Source organism: Suricata suricatta, chromosome 14, assembly GCF_006229205.1.
Source record: "Suricata suricatta isolate VVHF042 chromosome 14, meerkat_22Aug2017_6uvM2_HiC, whole genome shotgun sequence".
NCBI lineage: Eukaryota > Metazoa > Chordata > Mammalia > Carnivora > Herpestidae > Suricata > Suricata suricatta.
Genome location: NC_043713.1, coordinates 13,326,506 through 13,344,384, shown reverse-complemented (window position 1 = coordinate 13,344,384; position 17,879 = coordinate 13,326,506). Strand labels below are relative to the sequence as shown.

Sequence of the window (17,879 nt, the reverse complement as noted above, 5' to 3'; positions counted from 1 at the left end):
GCGGGCATGCCGGGCGGCGGCGGCGGCGGGCCCGCGGCGGCGCTGCGCGAGCAGGAGCGGGTGTACGAGTGGTTTGGGCTGGTGCTGGGCTCGGCGCAGCGCCTGGAGTTCATGTGCGGGCTGCTGGACCTGTGCAACCCGCTGGAGCTGCGCTTCCTCGGCTCGTGCCTGGAGGACCTGGCGCGCAAGGACTACCACTACCTGCGCGACTCCGAGGCTAAGGCCAACGGCCTCTCGGACCCCGGGCCGCTGGCGGACTTCCGAGAGCCCTCCGTGCGCTCGCGCCTCATCGTCTACCTGGCGCTGCTGGGCTCGGAGAACCGTGAGGCCGCCGGCCGCCTGCACCGCCTCCTGCCCCAGGTGGACTCGGTGCTCAAGAGTCTGCGCGCGGCTCGGGGCGAGGGTTCGCGGGGCGGCGCGGAGGACGAGCCCGGCGAGCGCGGGGAGGACGGCGAAGGCGAGGAGGACGCAGAGAAGGACGGTTCTGGCCCGGAAGGCAGCGGCGCCGAGTCCCGGCCCGGCGGCGGGCTGGGCTTCAGGGCCCAGGAGGAACTGCTGCTGCTCTTCACCATGGCTTCGCTGCACCCGGCGTTCTCCTTCCACCAGCGGGTCACCCTGAGGGAGCACCTGGAGAGGCTCCGCGCCGCGCTCCGCGGGGGGCCCGAGGACGCGGAGGCGGAGCCGTGCAACTTTGCCGGCCCCCGGGCCCAGGTAAGGCGCGCGAGTCCCCCGGCACCCGCGTTGCGGTCACCGCCCCGGCGGCCTCCCTGGCCTGGCTTCCGGACACCTCCTGGCCGAGCCTTCACCCGGCGCAGGTGGCTCGGAATACCCACCCTGCGGCTTCCAGCCCCGCAATACTAACTCTCTTCGTTCAGCTGGGCGGTTCACTTCCACTCTACTCCCCCCGCCTCCCTAGCACACTCAGGCACCCGCCATAACAGAACGCTCTAGAAGTCTCTTCCGTGCCGGAGTTGCCACGGAAAACATGGAGCTCTCAGCCCGGTTCCCCTCTCGGAGGCAGGGTCTCGGGCCATTTTTGGCTTGGAGCATCTCTCGCCCCGGGTGCTGGGAAAGGCGAGGCGCTGGGGGAGATGTGGTAGGTGCAGCCCAGCCCCGGGCAGCGCCTTCCCTTTCTCGCCATCTGGCGCTCCGGTTACGGTTCTGAAGCTGTGCCCTGGCCCCTCGCGAGGTGTTGGGAAGGTGCGCTCGCGGCGTGCTGCCCTTGGCATCAGCACAAAGGGGCTCTTTTCGCGCCGCGAACGCCTGAGCGTAAAGGGGTCGTAGGGTCTTTTTGGCTCCTGCTTCTAAATTGATGTCCCCATAAAAAAAAAACTGAAGGTGGAGAGCTGCGAATCGACTCACACTAGATGAGTATTAGCGCAGGTCTGGGTAGAAAAACCTTTCCTAGAGTAGGCTGCTCATGCCCTTTTCCCTCTAGCGTAACTTATTTTCCAATCAAGCTCCAGTCTTGCCTACAGATTGGAAGCCGGGGTATTTGTTGGGCCTTTAATGTAGGCATACATGTTGTTTTCTGAAAGTTGTTAAAGACCAAAACGTAGTAGAGGAGAACCCAGATGAATCATGTGTCTCAAATATTAACGCAGATGAAATTATGTAGAGCCGTAAGAGCATCTGAGAATAATCTAGGCCCAGTATAAAATTCTTGATCGTTAACAATTTAATGGAGAGGAGGAGAGTAGATTTCAGTTAGGTAAAAACTATGGGTGCAGTACAGTAAAAACTATGTAAAATAACTTTGTTTTCGTGGTGCACAATTATTTAAAAGGTGGTAATTTGGTTGCCATGCTTTTCAACTTAGGGATCTCTAGGATGATCTACTGGAAAAGGGGGTTTTCTTTCCCCTTCCCTTTTTGAAAGTTTATGTATCTGCTGTCATTCAGTACTCTGGAACCCAAACCGGGCTTTGTATTTCTCGAAGGGCTGTGTGGACTCCTTAGCCACTGAATCAAGGAATTTGGGAGCTAGAAGGGATTTAGCAGTAGTCTAGGCTGAGCCCTTCCTTTTTAAAATGAGGCTTCTGTGAAGTGACTCACATTGTAGGATATATTTTATCAAATTGCGATGTAGTAATGCTACTACTCTGTTTTCTTGGTGAGCTTGAAATTTGGTCTAGTGTCTATTTACTACTAATATGCAGCTGTGTGTATGCTGTTGTTAAAAGCCCTTTTCCACTCTTATCCTACTCACTAATTCCAAAAAGTCATATAAGCCACTGTCGTTAAATTTGGAGAAGAAAGCCTGAAATCAGAAGCAATACTAAGGTCTTATTTTTTTTTAATTTCTGATATATTGTCGAGATAACGTTGGGTTGTAGGTACAGTGGAACAGTCACATCATTCCATCCATATCATTCTAGGAAGGAAAACCAATTTCTGATTTTATCTTCAAGGAGTATTTCCGTTAAATTTTGCTTGTAATGAGAGGGTTTGAAGGCAACTAGAGAAGGGGAGAGATACGTGCCACCTAGAGTAATGGGATTTTTTATCTTGACTGCAGTGTGTGGCCTTTTCTGGCATCCAGTGAGTGCTGGGAGGAGTGGGCAAAGCGGGGTTGGGCATCCTGACATTAACTTCAGCACATCATTATTTCTCAGGCAGTGCCCTGTGATGGGGCCATCACTTGAAGTGGGTGAATAAATCATAGGGGATACACGTACTACAGGTGACGCTGAAGGCTATTTTTAGACACTGGGGGCATGATGAACTTTTTTTCACGCCTAGCTTAGGGTTACCGTAACAAATCATTCACGTCTCATTAAATTGTTCTGACCCCGCACTTTGCGCTTGTTAGCGTGGACTCCGTGGCCCACATCTGTGGCTTGTTCTGGCCTTGAAGACATTTCCGTGGATCTTGTTGCTCCCAAGCTGTCACTCTAAAGGCAGCTGATGGGGGTGGATAGATTTGCATTGCCATTCGCTGCAGTCCAGACCAGCTGGTCCTCGGTCTTCTGCCGGCTGCGCGCTCCCGGCGGGAGAGGGCCCACCTCGGAGTCTGCAGGGAGGCGCCTGAATGTGGCACGTCCCTCTCCACAAGTCGCCGCGGCGCGTACGACGGCCCTCCAGGTCACTCGCCGCAGCAGACAGATGGACGCATTTGGGGACCCATTCCTCGGGGCACCTCCCCTCCCCCCTCGCAAGATGGCGGCTGCGGCCGCCCACGTGACTGGGGCGCCGGCCCCGCCCCTGGGAGGGCGGGCCGAGGCTGGGCCGCGCCTCCCGGGGGCTCCCGGAGGCCTCCGCCGGCTGGGTCAGGCGCGGGACTGAGTGGAGAACCACGTGGGCGCCGTGCGGCGGGCAAGGCCTGGGGAAATTCCTACGGCAGCCTTTCATTGCCCCGGAAGTAACCTTTTAGACGCATGTGTAACTTTGGGCCAGGAATCACTTTCTTAACTACTTTGATCCCTACTAAACGCACATAAAGTGGAATTAATTTCCTTTTCCATTGGAATAAGTGTACTGGCTCGGAGTAGTGTTCCTGGCTCTTTCAAGACTTCTATTAGATCCCTAATAGGCAGCAGCTTCTCTTTTAAAATTTTCTGTAAGAAACTAGCAGAATCTGTGCTTTAATATGGATCTTATGTTAATTATATGCTTTCATGTTGACTAGTGACAGCAGCTGTTGATTGACATATCGTTACAATGCAAATAGTTGAGGTGACAGACCACAAGCTTACCACTAGAATAGGCTCATTGGATCATTTTAGAAAAATGAAAGAAGATTCAACAGGTAGACTTTTATATTTAAAAGTAACGTTTCTCGACTTTTCTTATGTGATTTGGATAATGTCATGTGATTTAGAATAAAACTTCATTGGATAACAACTTAAATATTGACTTTCGGAGACTTGCATGTAAAGTTCATGTTCCTCAACTGCTAGGACTGCTAGTCACATAAAATCAACATACAATATTAAGTGTTTCAGGATATTTGTAATAAAGTTAGTGTGTGCATAAAGTTACAGAGTGCATATATAGCACAGCTGAAAAAAATCGGTTTTAAATACGAGTCCCTTATTACAGGGAACCCAAAATAAATGTGTTAATAGCAACAAAAAAACTGCCTATTTTAAAGGATGCTAGTTCTGTTGCAGTTTCATTGAAAAGAGTAAAGACAGCGAAGTTTCCTATCTTTGCATGCTTAACGATGCTCTCACTGTTCATCGAAATGGATATTCTGATTTTTGGAGATTTAAACCCCAATTAGCAACACAAAAGCAGGAAAACATAAAATACAGATTATCATAGTAGTGGTTAGCGGTTAATATTGTGGGTATGGTTGTGTTTCTCTGCAGATCGTCTTTTCAGTATCCGCAAAACAGTTGCTTGGCAGATAGCTTGAATGAAGCCTAGAAACTGAAAATTTTGGATACTATTTAGTGTAGTAGATAGTGCTTAATGTTGTTTGGACTCATAAAAAACATACTTGAACTCAACAAACTACTAAGTGACCGTGGGTTTTTTATTTACAAAAATCAATGAAGATACTAAAAAAAAATTTTTTTTGCAAAATTGTTGCTTTCTCATGGCACAGGTTAATTAGCTATGTGGTACTTGACAGAGCAGTAATCTCAACTCATTTTAATAGAACACATAGTGTGCTGGTAGAGTTGAGCGTGGAAAAGAAAGCCCTTCAAAAGGAGTTTGAACCTGAAGGCTCCTGAGATGACCTGAATGAATGTGGCAGGCTTGTCCTGGGAGAGCGCTGTCTTAGGAGAGGAGAGGTCGGCAGGCAGGATTTCTCTTGTTCTTACACTAGGCACTAAAAGGATGCCAGCGTTCTTTCTAAAAGTGATTTTTAAGAATGCCCTAATCTCCCAGGTAGTAAATCCTTTTACTTAATTGTTGGCCACTGCTGGGAGATTTTTTTTACGTTTGAAAATAGTATCACCAGAGCAGAGGGTGCTGAAGAGGCTTGCTCACTCCTCACTCCAGCGATAATGACAGTACTTATGTAAGATTGTTAGGATTAAACGAACGAATGGGTGCTTGAAGAACATCGTCTGACACATGATCTTTAGTAAACGTTGGCCGTTATAGGTAATAGTTACATCTTGTCTGGAGGCTGATGGGAGAAGGGTGGGCATACCGTCTCCCAGATTGGGGGTGGAGAGCAGAACCAGCCATGTCTTTTATAGGAGATTTAAGGTTGGTTTGGCTGCAGCCACGTATGAAAGCAGTTCGGTTGATCAATGCCATTTGGAAGAGGCCTGGAGTATCAGAGTTAGTGATTGCTTTAGTAGGAAAAGGGGAGGGACTGGGATCCTCCCCTACCGTGTAGGGAAAGTCTTTCTTAGACCACGCTAGGAGGAGAGGGCGATAGAGATGGGAAGGAGCAACTTCTTTTCCTCAGATGAACTAGTACGGTATATCTACACCTTTTGCTCTTATTACCTTTTGTGATGTTTGTGGGGGAGGGGACAGGAACCGTGCCGCAGAGGCTCCCCGAGGCGTTGAAGCGAGATAGCCTAGCCGGTTTTGCACTAGACTTGGCTTCAATTCCTGCTCTGCCACTCTGTGACATTAACCAGCCTCCTTAAGTCCCTGAGCCTCAATCTTATCTTCGATATGGGGATAGTAACTTTCATTTCAGGTTGTGGTAACTGAATTAATGAGATAAGATGCAAACTAATTCACATCCTGTCTTGAGAATCATGCTCAGTGTATTTTTCTTTTCCCCGAAGATGTAGCCATCCAGATGTTTTCAGGAATGGGCATATTTTTTTTCTCTTCCCCACTTAAAAGCCCCTATGATGTAATATTTTTCATACTGTTCCCTATCACCATACCTCTAAATTGATTGGTGTTCAGGAAGGATGGTAATTTGGAAAGGTAGGGTTTGAGACATTTATTTGGGGTTGTTATTTTTTAAATTTTTTTTTTTTTTTAAATTAAGTAGGCTCCATGCCTGTCGTGGGGCTGGAACTCATGACCCTGAGATCAAGAGTCATGTGCTCTACTGACTAAGCCAGCCAGGTGCCCTTGGGGCAGTTATTTTTAATATTTACATTAGATCCAGTGTGTTACAGGTAAGATAAACCCAAAGGAAGCGTTTCTCTGGGTCACAAATTATTAAAATACATATTCTCTACATATTGGGTTAAGGGATAGGAATAGGTGAATATATGTGTTCCATCTGTGTTTGGATTATCTTAACTCCCGTGCAACCATACTTAAATCTTTATCTGCTTTTCACATTCAGTTAGGAAACTAGTCTATAATTTAAAGCTACTTTGCAGTATTTTTAAGTTATACAATTTTTTGTTACTTCAGAGCCCAGCTTGGAATCCAAGTACAATAAAGGAACATGTTATGCTGTTTCTATAGAAGCTACTAAATTGGCTGACTTTTAAGCTTATTTTGTCTTTCTTTGAGAAGTAGTAAACTAAACTTTTTTTTTTTTAAGACATGCAGTACCTCCGAAGCAGACTGAGCTTCACTTTTATCGACTTTTTTTCCATCATGGAGGACTTGTAACAGAGAACGCTTTGTCACAAAAGCCTCCTTCAGCCAGTCTCTGTAAACAGTGACTCTAGAAGGGAAGCGCCTCATCGGGTGTTTGTGTTACAGGTGGCAGAGCTGCTGGCTAGTCCGTTTCCCTTCTGTTCTTCCGATGCTCCGGGGAACGTTTGGCCTTTAATTCCCCTTTAAAAATTGAATTATTGAATCCTAGAAGTATTTCATGCTTATTCAAGAAGTAGTTTATTTGAGGTCAGATTTAGGTTATAAAAAGGTCAGTTTGGCAACTTTAGTCTTTACAAGCTTCAGGCTGCTCAGAAGAAAACAGGGGTACTGTCACCGTCTCTTGCATATAACCGCTGTGAAGGTGAACCAGATCACGTGTGTGAAGATGCTTGGGAAACAAGAGTAAGTTGTGTATATCCTTTGACCTGTGGACCGTTCAAGAGGGAACGGCACAACTTCGTTGCAGCAGATGCACAGAAATGCAGAAGTTGGAAGAGATGAGAGGGTTTGGCTTACAGAGGGTCTTGCCTGTCTGGTGAGAGGAGGAGGCCGTCAGCACGTCACCGTGAAAGCCATTGAAAAGATGTGCGCACGCCAGTGGTGTGTCTTCTGGAAACGTCCACTGACACTTCACTGTGTATGAAAAGTGTGAATCATTGATTTAAAAAAAAAAATCTTCCAGACTAATCCTGTTCTCTCAGGGAGAGATTATACTTGTTATCACTCTAATTTGCTTGATAACCGTCAGTCTCCCTTCCCCTCCTACTCTGAATCTACCCTTTCTCATCCTCGCTCCCACCATTCTCTTTTGGGACTTTATTCCTAATGTATTCCCCTTCTTTGAGCTTTCTGGCCTCTTACCTGTTGGATACACCTGCCAAATGTGTCTTCCTCAAGTAGTGTTTAGTCATCTCCCATATCTTGCGGTGACAGATGGAACCTGTATCATACAAATTTACTTAAAGTTTCCTGTGCCTAGGCTTTTTAGGTATAGCTCTGAAAAATGCCAATATGATATATTGCTTTAAAATAAAGTGCATCAGGAAGTGGGTTTTTTCTAAGTCTTATATGGTTTCTATTTCTCAGATACTTTAACACTATTTGCAGCTATCACTATAGGCACAACTTTTTTGGAAATAAAAGAAATTGCTTCTTTATGTGGAAAGCATAGAACAGAATATATTTGAACAGAATCTTCCACGAGTAAATGCTGAATAGGTGTATTTATTATTTACTCTTTTAAAATCAGACCATTTATAGTCCAGATTAACTAAGCCTTTTTTGTGTGTGGGGTGTATAAATTGGTGCAAACCTATGGATGATGTTTGATAGAAAGGAAAAAGTCATAAAATTACAAACCATTTTCTTACTCGAGTAGTTGTTTGTAGTTGATATCCAGTTTAGGATTTGTTAGAGGACCAGTAGGAGTCAGATACAGAGTTGAAATAGTACCTTGCTTAGGATCAGCAAGTTAAAAACTTATTTTGGTCACTGAAGTGAGTCATCTACAATCTAAGAGTTGGGTGTGTTTTGTGTTTGTTAGGAATATCTTGGTAGGTTAGTCAAGAGATGTAACTTTCCCCCAGTGTAACTGGTTTATAGAGAGCGGAGTATCAAATTATTGAAATTCACTGCTGGTCCTAGAAGCGACAACACGATCAAGGCTATTTGGAGAGTACTTCTTGAGGAAGGGGCCACCATGCTTCTGGAGAGGCTGCCTGAGGAAGGGGTGGCGTCATGTGGTGGTGGCAGTGTAGGGAAGGTGCCTGCGCGAACAGGTGGCGGTAAACACGTGTCCAGTGCCGTGTTTCTCAGTCTGTCATACTTACCGACCAATAAGTCACTCACTGTCAAGGATCCATTTTAAACTCTGTGAGCTTCCATTTGTACATGCTTCCAGGAATTTGTCCCCACTGGAGCTGAAGGCCGCGGCCCTGCTCAGGAGCTGGGAGTCCCTGCGGTGCCGTTGGTGGTCAGGCTTCCGAGCCCAGGACTCACTTCCTACCAAGTACCCTTCAGTGCCCTCGCTCTCCTCTCCTGAGCGGTGGGGCAGGGAAGGAGAGGCAGTTGCAGGCACCTATGGGCTGGGGAGGAGAGGCACGTCCTCTCTCGATCCTCTGGTACTCATGCCCATGGGTGTGTTCTTTTCTTCTCACGCAAAACATCCGGCAAAGTGAGGATGTAAAGGTTTGGGGGCTGCTAGCCCAGAGGGCTAACAGTTCATGGCTCAGCGTTCTAGTTCTAGGGGACAAGAGATCTTTCCCTTCTGTCGCAGGAAAGCAGAGGGTGGTTGGTAAAGGAAACACAGATGCTAGTGCTAGAGAGGGGGCATCCCAGCTTTAGTCTGGGCTGGGAAGCCGTTACCTACGACCCCCCTCTGCCTTCCTTACCTCTGTAGTTTGTGGTCCAAACCATGTACAGGTCCCAGCCGTCCACCTGTCAGCTACACACGCCACCTACAGATGGCGCTATTCAGGTTGATGGCAGCAACCTGAAGTCAACTTTACAAGGAAAACCTCAAGGCCAGTGACGTTTTTCTGGGGTGAAAACTGCTGCCCTCACTTGTCTTCCATTCTCCACTGCCCCCCTCCCCAGCAGACTTCCTGATCAACATTCTTTTGTTTTGTTTTGTTTTGAATGTTTATTTTTGAAGGAGAGTGTGAGACAGACACACACACACACACACACACACACACACACACACACACACACAGTGTGAGCGGGGGAGGGGCAGGGAGAGGGAGACACAGAATGTGAAGCAGGCTCCAGGCTCTGAGCTGTCAGCACAGAACCCGATGTGGGGCTTGAACTCATGATCTGTGAGATCATGATCTGAGCCGAAATTGGACGCTTAACTGACTGAGCCACCCAGGCACCCCCTTAGCATCCTTTTGCCAGATTCCCTAATTGCACATCCTGCAAGTTCAGTTCTCTGGAAAAGACAACTTCAAGAATTTTAATGCTTTTAAATTTGTAATAAATTCAGAGTTCCACAAAATACACAGAAAGTTACAGTGATGTTTCCATCTGTCCTCGTGTGCCACCCACCCAGTTGTAGGCCATGCCTACTCTTCACCGGTCACCGCTGTTAGCGCACAAGTGTCACAGCGAGGAGACCTTGTGTCGCTGCAGTTGCTGCAGCCAGGTCTGCTCTGGCGGCCGTGGTGGCAGAGAGTACACAGGTTCACTGAACTGTCTGTGCTCCCCCTCCCCCATTCAGTAGCTAGAGCGTGCTCACCCCGGCTTTAACATGGTTCTTCCTGCCACGTTCATCTTGCTGAATCACCTTATCCCCGCTCTTGTAGCCACACTAAGTTCGGGAGGAAGGGAGCCCGCGATCCTAGCAGAAACGCACGTGGGCTGTGAGCAGCTGAGTGTCGCTGTCCCTCCTCTGAATGGTGATCACGGTCATGAGAGGTACAGCTTTCCCACGTTGCTTACCGCGCAGCCTCCGCCTTCCACGCTGGAGGTGGTGCGGGCAGAACCTTGGGTTGGTGCGCTCTTCGTGGAGCAGACAGGAGGCAGGTGCCTGCCCTGTCCGCCCCAGCCTTGCAAAGAGGTGTGAGCACCTCTCCCGTTCTCCCCGGCTGCTTCCACCGCAGTGGTTAAAATTTGCCATCTCAGTATTGTTTCTAATAGCGAATCATTTCCTGACATTCAAAGCAAGGCTTTCTATGAATCTTGCATAAATAATAACATCTGCTTGAGTTGCAAGCCCGGTTATTGAAAGAAGAGAATTTAAAATCTGTTAACTGTGTAACCAGTTATCCCCAAACTTAATTGGCTTAAACCAACACTGTTGTATTATGTTTTCCCTCTCAGTTGTGTGGGCCCGGGATTTAGACAAGGCCACCGAGAGCAAGGGCAGCGCGTCTCTGCTGCGGAGTGTCCGGAGCTGCTGCTGGGGACTGGAAGTCATCTCTCCGTGTGGTCTCTCTAGGGTGGCACCCTCAGGGCAGTTGCACTTCTTTACTTGGTGGCTCTGGAGGCCCGGGCTTGCAAGGCTCCGCACCCTGCCCTCAGCAATCCTAGAATGTTCCTTCCCTCATTCTGTTGTTCACGCGAGCCTCCAGAGCCAACCCAGACCCACTAACTGGGGACTTAGAGCCACCTTTCAGTGGGAGGGGGAGGGGTGTCGAAGTATTTTTAGCTATATTTAATCCCCCACAAAACCTTAATAGGATGTTGTTGTGTCGTAATGTTAGCAATTCTCCATCTCATTTGATGAATGTACAGACTTCTGAGGAAGTTAGGACATTTTTAAAAAGCTGAGACAGCCTTAATTTCTGCTTTTTTTTTTTAAAAAAAAATACAGATTTCCTTGGTATTTTCTTTTGAAGTTTTATTTATTTTAAGATATTGTGGGCAGGAGAGGGGCAGAGAGAGAGGGAGACAGACAGCATCCCAAGCAGGCCCTGCACTGTCAGCACAGAGCCCGATGTGAGGCTCGAACTCCTGAACTGTGAGATCATGACCTGAGCCGAAGTCAGACACTTAACCAACTGAGCCACTCAGGTGCCCCATCTTGTATTTTTTAGTTTATTCTACATCAGGGAACTGGAGGAAGCATGTAGAAGATTGGTAGGTGAACTAAAATAAACTCCATCTACAGTTTGACTTTTGTTAAAGTGAAAGACCATTGTGACCTTTGTTCTATGTTACCAGAGAAGAGTGTCTGTCCAGCCACTTGACTATTTCACAGACTCTCGCTACATTGGAGACATCGCACGTCTATCGTTGGGATGACTATACACGTATAAAACAGATCTGAGTAATCTCCGGATGCACGAGCTGTCCAGCCGCCTGCGGTCCATGGCATGGATTTGAGCTAACCAGGAGCCCCTTGCCCTGGCGTGCGGTAGACAGAAAAAGCTTTACTCAGATGAGTTACAGAAGGAAGAGCACACATAGTCTAATGTATTTTGTGTTCCTGTGCATATTTTTGCAGGTTTAGAATTTTTAAATTTCATCTTCTTAATCCAAGCAGAGAAAAATTCTCTACATGTCACTTGGTCCTCACACTTCCATCTAACTAGTCTTTGTAGAATGCCAATTCTGGCATGACATCTATCGTGTGTTTTCCTGGGAATCTGAACTTGATAGAACAAGTGGGTGTAATTCCTCTATAAGATTCTGTTAAACCAGCAGTTGTCAGATTTAATGGCACCCTTCCCCCTACTCAGAGTAAAGAAAACATATGTGATGTGAAGTGTGGCAGTGGGAGACAGCAGAATGGAGAACCATTCACTCTTGAGATCAGTCAACTTGATTTTGACCTCTATAGCTCATGAGGGATTAGATTATAAAATTTACCATTTTGTTTAATGAAAATTTAAATAGTTTCTAAGCTTAGTCTAGACGCTATAGATGTTCTTCTAGCATCGATGCATGCTGACATTTGCTAGGGGTGTCCTTAGTTATTAGTAGGTATTTCGTGGGTTGATGAACTTAGGTCCTTAGATAGAAACTCAAACTCCATTTTTCTCCCTAGGTTATTAAATCAGAGGCCCTTTCTTGGTTGTTAGTGTGTAACTTCAGACTTTAAAAATGTGATTATGATTGTGAAGCAAACTACTCTCTGATGTTTGTTTCATCATATTATTTGTGGAGGCAACATAATAAAATTATTTTAAACATTTTTTATTGTGGCAAAATACATAGAGCATAAAATTTGCCATTTTGACACCTTTTTGAGTGTACGATTCAATAGCGTTAAGTCCATTCGCGTTATTGTGCAGCCATCGCCACTTTCCATTTCCAGAACTTTTCTTTTATCCCAGATGGAACCTCTATATCTGTTAGGCAAATATTCCTCCTCCCCCTTCTTTTACTGTAGGCCCTGGTAACCACTGTTTCGTTTTATTTAAAAAAATTTTTTTAATTGTTTATTTTTGAGAGAGAGCGCGCCAGAGTGAGAGAGGGGAAGACAAGAGAATCTGAAACAGGCTCCAGGCTCTGAGCTGTCAGCAGACAGCCTGACGTGAGGCTCAAACCCACAAACTGTGAGATCATGATCTGAGCTGAAGTCGGATGCTTAACCGACTGAGCTGCCCAGGTGCCCCCCTGGTAACCATTATTTCTACTTTCTGATTGTGACTGTTTGAGGCACTTCATTTAAATGGAATTATGCAATATTTGTCCTTTTGTGCCTGGCTTATTTCGCTTAGCATGTAAAGTCCTCAAGATTCATCCATGTTGTAACACGTGTTTTTTAGGCCGAATAGTACTCAGATACTCAGAGCGTGTGTATGCCACATTTTGTTTTTCTGTTCACCCGTCACGGAGCATTTGAGTTTCCACCTTTTGGCTATGGGGAGTGGTGCCACTATGAGAAAACTATTTGTTCAGGGCCTTGCTTCCACTTCTGAGAGTACGCCTCGGGGAGGGATCGCTGGGCCGTGGGGGAACGCTGCTTAAGCTTCTGAGGGACTGTGTGCCACTTCCGCCGCGGCCGTGGCCGCTCTGTTTTCCACATCCTTGCCAGTAGTTGTTGTTTTCTGTGTTTTTGGATGATAGCCACCTTAATAGGTGTGAAGTGGCATCTCATTGTGGTTTTGATTGCATTTCCCACATGAAAATTGTTTTTTGCCTATTTTCCTTTTTGGAGGTGCTATTTTTAGTTTATGAACCACATACGAGCAATGTAGAAAAATATCCTATAAAAAATGGTCGACATAGTCAACTAAATTTCTTCTAGCTAACATGGTATTGGAGAGGATTATGGCACTTTATTTATATCGATTTGTGAAGTCTTTACAGCACTGTTAGGCCAATGTGCTTTTAGTCCTTTTCAGTAAATGATTATATGGTCTGGAATAGGATTTAGGTAAGTTTGTTGCTGTTAGAATTCCTGTGTGTACCTTTTTAAAACTGTAATTTAAAAACTGAAAATTGGTGAATGCAATCCTGTCTCCTTCTCATTAAGCGGCTCTGTAGAGACAAATGCTTACTTCTTTGGGTTTCTGCAGGAAGACAGGCTATAAGGCTGAAGCTGAGCTCCCAGGAGGATCTGATGTGCTGCTTTATTCCCAGAAATAGAGCTGTCACCTGGGAGCCCAGACCCAGGGTCAGGCTGGCATGCAGGATTAGACAGCAGAACAAAATATTTTTATTGGGATTCTTGGGAAGCATAGGGTCTTCTCTTTACTTCCCTTCAAAATGTACACAATTTTTAAAAATTGACATGTATTGTTTATTGCAGATTTATAAAATTGTGATTGTCTCTTGAAACGGAGGTGGTTTCAAGGGGTAAGACTCAAGTGGTGATAAAGAACAGTTAGGAGGCTGTTTTACTTTTTGGCTTCATCAGCGGGTGGCCGTAACCGTGCGCACAGGCCAGCGCGTGGCTCTGGAGAGCGGGGTGCAGGGTCAGCAGGCCTTTCTGATGCCAAGCAGCCGTTCTCCTGGGAGTAAACCTTGCTCCCGTTCACAGAGGACGGTGACGGGCTGAGCAGACCCAGCGCACCCAGTTGCTGTTAGATGGCTTAACATTACTAATTTGCTACAGCAGACTCACTGTCCGTACACATTCTTGTTCAGGAAGACTTGACAGATACTGATACTAACCTTTTGTAGAACTTTTTCCTACCAGAGCATCCCGTTAGATTATCACTAAAATCAAGTCGTGAATAAAAATTCCTTAGTAATTAATGTAAAAAAAATTCCTGTATATATAGAGGGCTAGCATAAAGGAGAGCGTCTTTTATATGTGTTCCTTTGATTCTGGTCACTTTGGTTAGAATTGACATCGTTGGGAATTTTGAGTAATGTGTAATATGGAATTGATAGAATATTACTGTCAAATGAAGATAAATACTGATGCTTCTCCTTTGCCTTACTGGTGAATACCTTTTACAATTTGTGCCTTTCCGCCCTTAATGTGTAATCACCTATTTGATCTCTAACAATTGCTGTCAAGATAGTTTCTGTTAAAAGGAGAGGACTTACCTCTGGCTGTTTGTACGGAGGTTTCTGTTCTGAGTCTGTGGGGCGGATGAACACGTGTCCCTCTTTCTTCTCCAGGGTGACGCCGCCCCCGGTGACTTCCCGCAGAGCGAGGAGACCAGCGTGCTAGAGCAAGCCCTGACACCTCGCGACGGCCTTCCTGGGGCGCCGCACAGAGCCCAGCGAGAAGGTAGGTTTTGTGCCCACTTTCTGGGGAGGCTTGCAGAGCGCTGTTTACACTGGTTAACTCTCTCTCCTCTCTCTCTCTTTGGGATAGAGAAATCCTATGGGTCCTAGGTTTGGCTCAGACGCCAGCCCCCCACCTTTGTGAGTCTGCATCCGGGCCCCTACGTGGCCCCACTTGGCCCAGCCTGGCTTGTGCTGACCTGGTTCTGCCTCGTGGTCGGTTGTCTTAAATCTAGTCACGCACTTCCGGAGGGCAGAATCCTAAATAGGTTCCTGAAGTATTTGGGAGAGGGCTTTATCTGGAGCACGTGCTCAGCATCTACTGAAAAAAGAGATGTTGCAGAAGTTCACTGTGAGGCGGTGAAGCAGTGTCTTACTGTGCCCCGGCGGTGATGCAGCTTGAAGGGGGCCTGGGACGGGGGACTTGAAAGGACATCGGCATCTGCAAAGGAAGGAGTTCAGATACTCCCTTCTCTTCCTATTTCGGGGGTCCATTACCCTGAGGGAATGGTTGTTGAGGGGAAGATAGAAACGAAAAGCGTAGATGCGCCCTGGGCAGCCTAGGATGTGTGCGTCACACTCACTCGTAGCAGATTCGAATCACCACCAGTTTGTTGCTCTTCAGTCCCGTCAGTAATCCTCCTTGTGTTACACATTTTTCCTCATGCAGGAAACATTAGGTAGGAATGTTTAACCTTTAAAAAAAGTTCACATAATTACCTATTCAAGCCCATTCAAGACTATTAAACTACCTAGGGCACCTGGGTGGCTCACTCAGGTCCTGATCTCGCAGTTCGCGGGTTCGGGCCCCGTGTCAGGCTCTGTGCTGACAGCTAGCTCAGAACCTGGAGCCTGCTTCACGTTCTGTGTCTCCTCTCTCTGCCCCTACCCCATTCGTGGTCTGTCTCTGTCTCTCAATAATATGTAGATGTAAAAAATATATATATAAAAAAAAGAAAGACTGTGAAACTACTTGACTCATAGATTCCTTCAACCAGGCTCACTGCATCCGTGAGTAACCTAAAGCAGAGTTTGCTTTTACAATAAAGGTCTTTTTCTTCTTTTTAATAAAAATATTTTAGAAGAACAAAAGACTATATCCAAATGCTACCAACCAACCCATAACATGGTACTATAGATGATTTTTCTTATGTTCCTTATTTTTAAACAAATGTATGTAATCTGTGCTTCTTAGTTTTAACTTATGAGAGTTGGAGGGCCTCCTGTTACCAGCCATTTCCCACCCTACTTTCATCTTCCTCTTGTTCCGATCCGGTCATCACAGGGGTAACTCGAGACCAAGGCTGAAGACCCGACCATGTTCCCTTACACGTCATGCCCTGGCGGTCCCTACCCCGTAGCCCACTGATTTGCAGAAGTGGAGCTGCTTTGTATGTCCGAGTATAGATTCGTTCAGATGGTTTTTATTAAATAGCATCGTCCCTTACATAAGTTAATAGAAAAGCCTTTGGAAGTGGCAGGCCCTCCCCCCGCTCCCCCCCAGCCTCTGTCGTGCTGCCGCCGTGCCGTTCAGGCTTCTCACCTGGCATTTGAGATTTTGTTTCCATCCTCAACTTTTCTCACCTACTGAGGGGAAATTATCCTAGAAGCGGGCCACCAAACACTATATAAGGAATGTTGGCACAAAATACTGGTAATGGTATCTTTTCAGTCTGTTATGAATGCTTATCAGCAAATTTCTGTGTCTTATGTTTCCTGCTTTCTCATTGCCCACATTCCCTGATGTAGAGCAATTTTCATTCTTCCCATATATTTGTTACTTTCTGTCTTCTGCTTCATCCTTTCTAACTTCTTCCTCTCTAAGTAAATCTTTTTCTTCTCCATCTCCTGTCCCCTGAATTTAACAGTGACCTCAGTCTGTGGAGTCATTCTCCTGACGTCTTCTCTGTGACCTTTATCGTGATCATTACTGCCAGTCTCATTGCTGAAGTGCTGTTTCTTCTATTTATACCCTGAGCAACAGTTTTGGTTTTTTTTTTTCCTCCCTTAAGTCCTTATATCCTGGTTAGTAGACTGGCTCATTTTGATTTGTAAAGATATTTACTTCCTGAAAGATGATGTTTTTATTATTTATTCTAATTTAAAAATTTTTTAATGTTTATTTTTGAGAGAGGGAGAGAGAGAGAGAGCATGAGTGGGTGAGGGTCAGAGAGAGAGGGAGACAGTGGGCTCCAGGCTCTGAGCTGTTGTTAGCACAGAGCCCAACATGGGGCTCGAACCCACAAACCACGAGATCATGACCTGAGCCTAAGTTGGACATTTAACCCACTGAGCCACCCAGGTGCCCCAAGATGATATTTTCATTAAAGGCTGTGTAACATGAGTAATTTGGGGGATTGTACATTTGCCTGCTTCATTAACAAGCTGATCATCTTACCTCGTTCAATTCAGAGTTCCTAATGTAACATATGACCATGATTTTATCTGTGTGTGAAGACATTGTGAAGAATTTATACTTATATTCATATTTATAATGAACTGTCATAGTTCATTATAATGTTTTTAATACCATTATAAGATATTAAGGGTCATGTTAAACAATTTTAAATTCCTAGTTGGAAGGAACTTAATCAGTTCAATATATTACTTTTGAAGGTTTTTTTTTTTCAATTCAAACGAAAACTAGACCTCTTTTAATTTATACCTACCAAGCATAAATAATTGAGTAAAGTGCTGTATTTGTGGTCATTTGGATAACAAGCAGTTTTGAAGATTATCCTCTAGAAAAAGAATCTTTATCCTAGGTGCATTTTATTTATTTATTTTTTTGGTGCTTAGCGGAATGCTTGAACCTAGGCACTCATCATGCTGAATGGATATAGAAAAAAATTTGTGGGTGAACAGCACGTTGCTATGCTTCTGCATTTTTTTTTTTTTTTAGTTTTATTTCATGGCTTAAAATGAGTAGGAAAGATGAAGATAAATAGCTTAATCGTTCAACATTTGTCAAACTGGGCAACCAAAGCACGTGTCTAGTCTCTGTGCTCTAGTCTGCATGTTTTCTTTCTTTCAGCTGTGCACATTGAGAAGATCATGTTGAAAGGAGTCCAGAGAAAAAGGGCTGACAAATATTGGGAGTACACCTTCAAAGTAAGCCCCTCTTGCCCCGACAGATGTCTCATGTGCTGTGTTAAATGACCTTGTGGGAAAAATGAAAACTGATCTTTGGGGAAACGTACAGCGGGCTTGCTAATTTAAGAAGAAGCCGTACGTATATATGCAGAAGTTTGTCTTCATTAAGGGAAG

General features: G+C 45.6%; 1 protein-coding gene across 1 annotated transcript in view; it reads left to right on the top strand.

Moving 5' to 3' along the window:
• The first annotated feature begins 6 nt into the window (after positions 1 to 6).
• ZCCHC2 (zinc finger CCHC-type containing 2) overlaps positions 7 to 17,879 on the top strand; it is a 58,338-nt gene continuing 40,465 nt past the window's right edge. The window contains exons 1-3 of the mRNA XM_029921752.1: positions 7 to 711; positions 14,505 to 14,616; positions 17,647 to 17,723. Of these exons, the coding sequence (XP_029777612.1) occupies positions 7 to 711; positions 14,505 to 14,616; positions 17,647 to 17,723 (894 nt within the window). The remainder of the gene's footprint in view (positions 712 to 14,504; positions 14,617 to 17,646; positions 17,724 to 17,879) is intronic.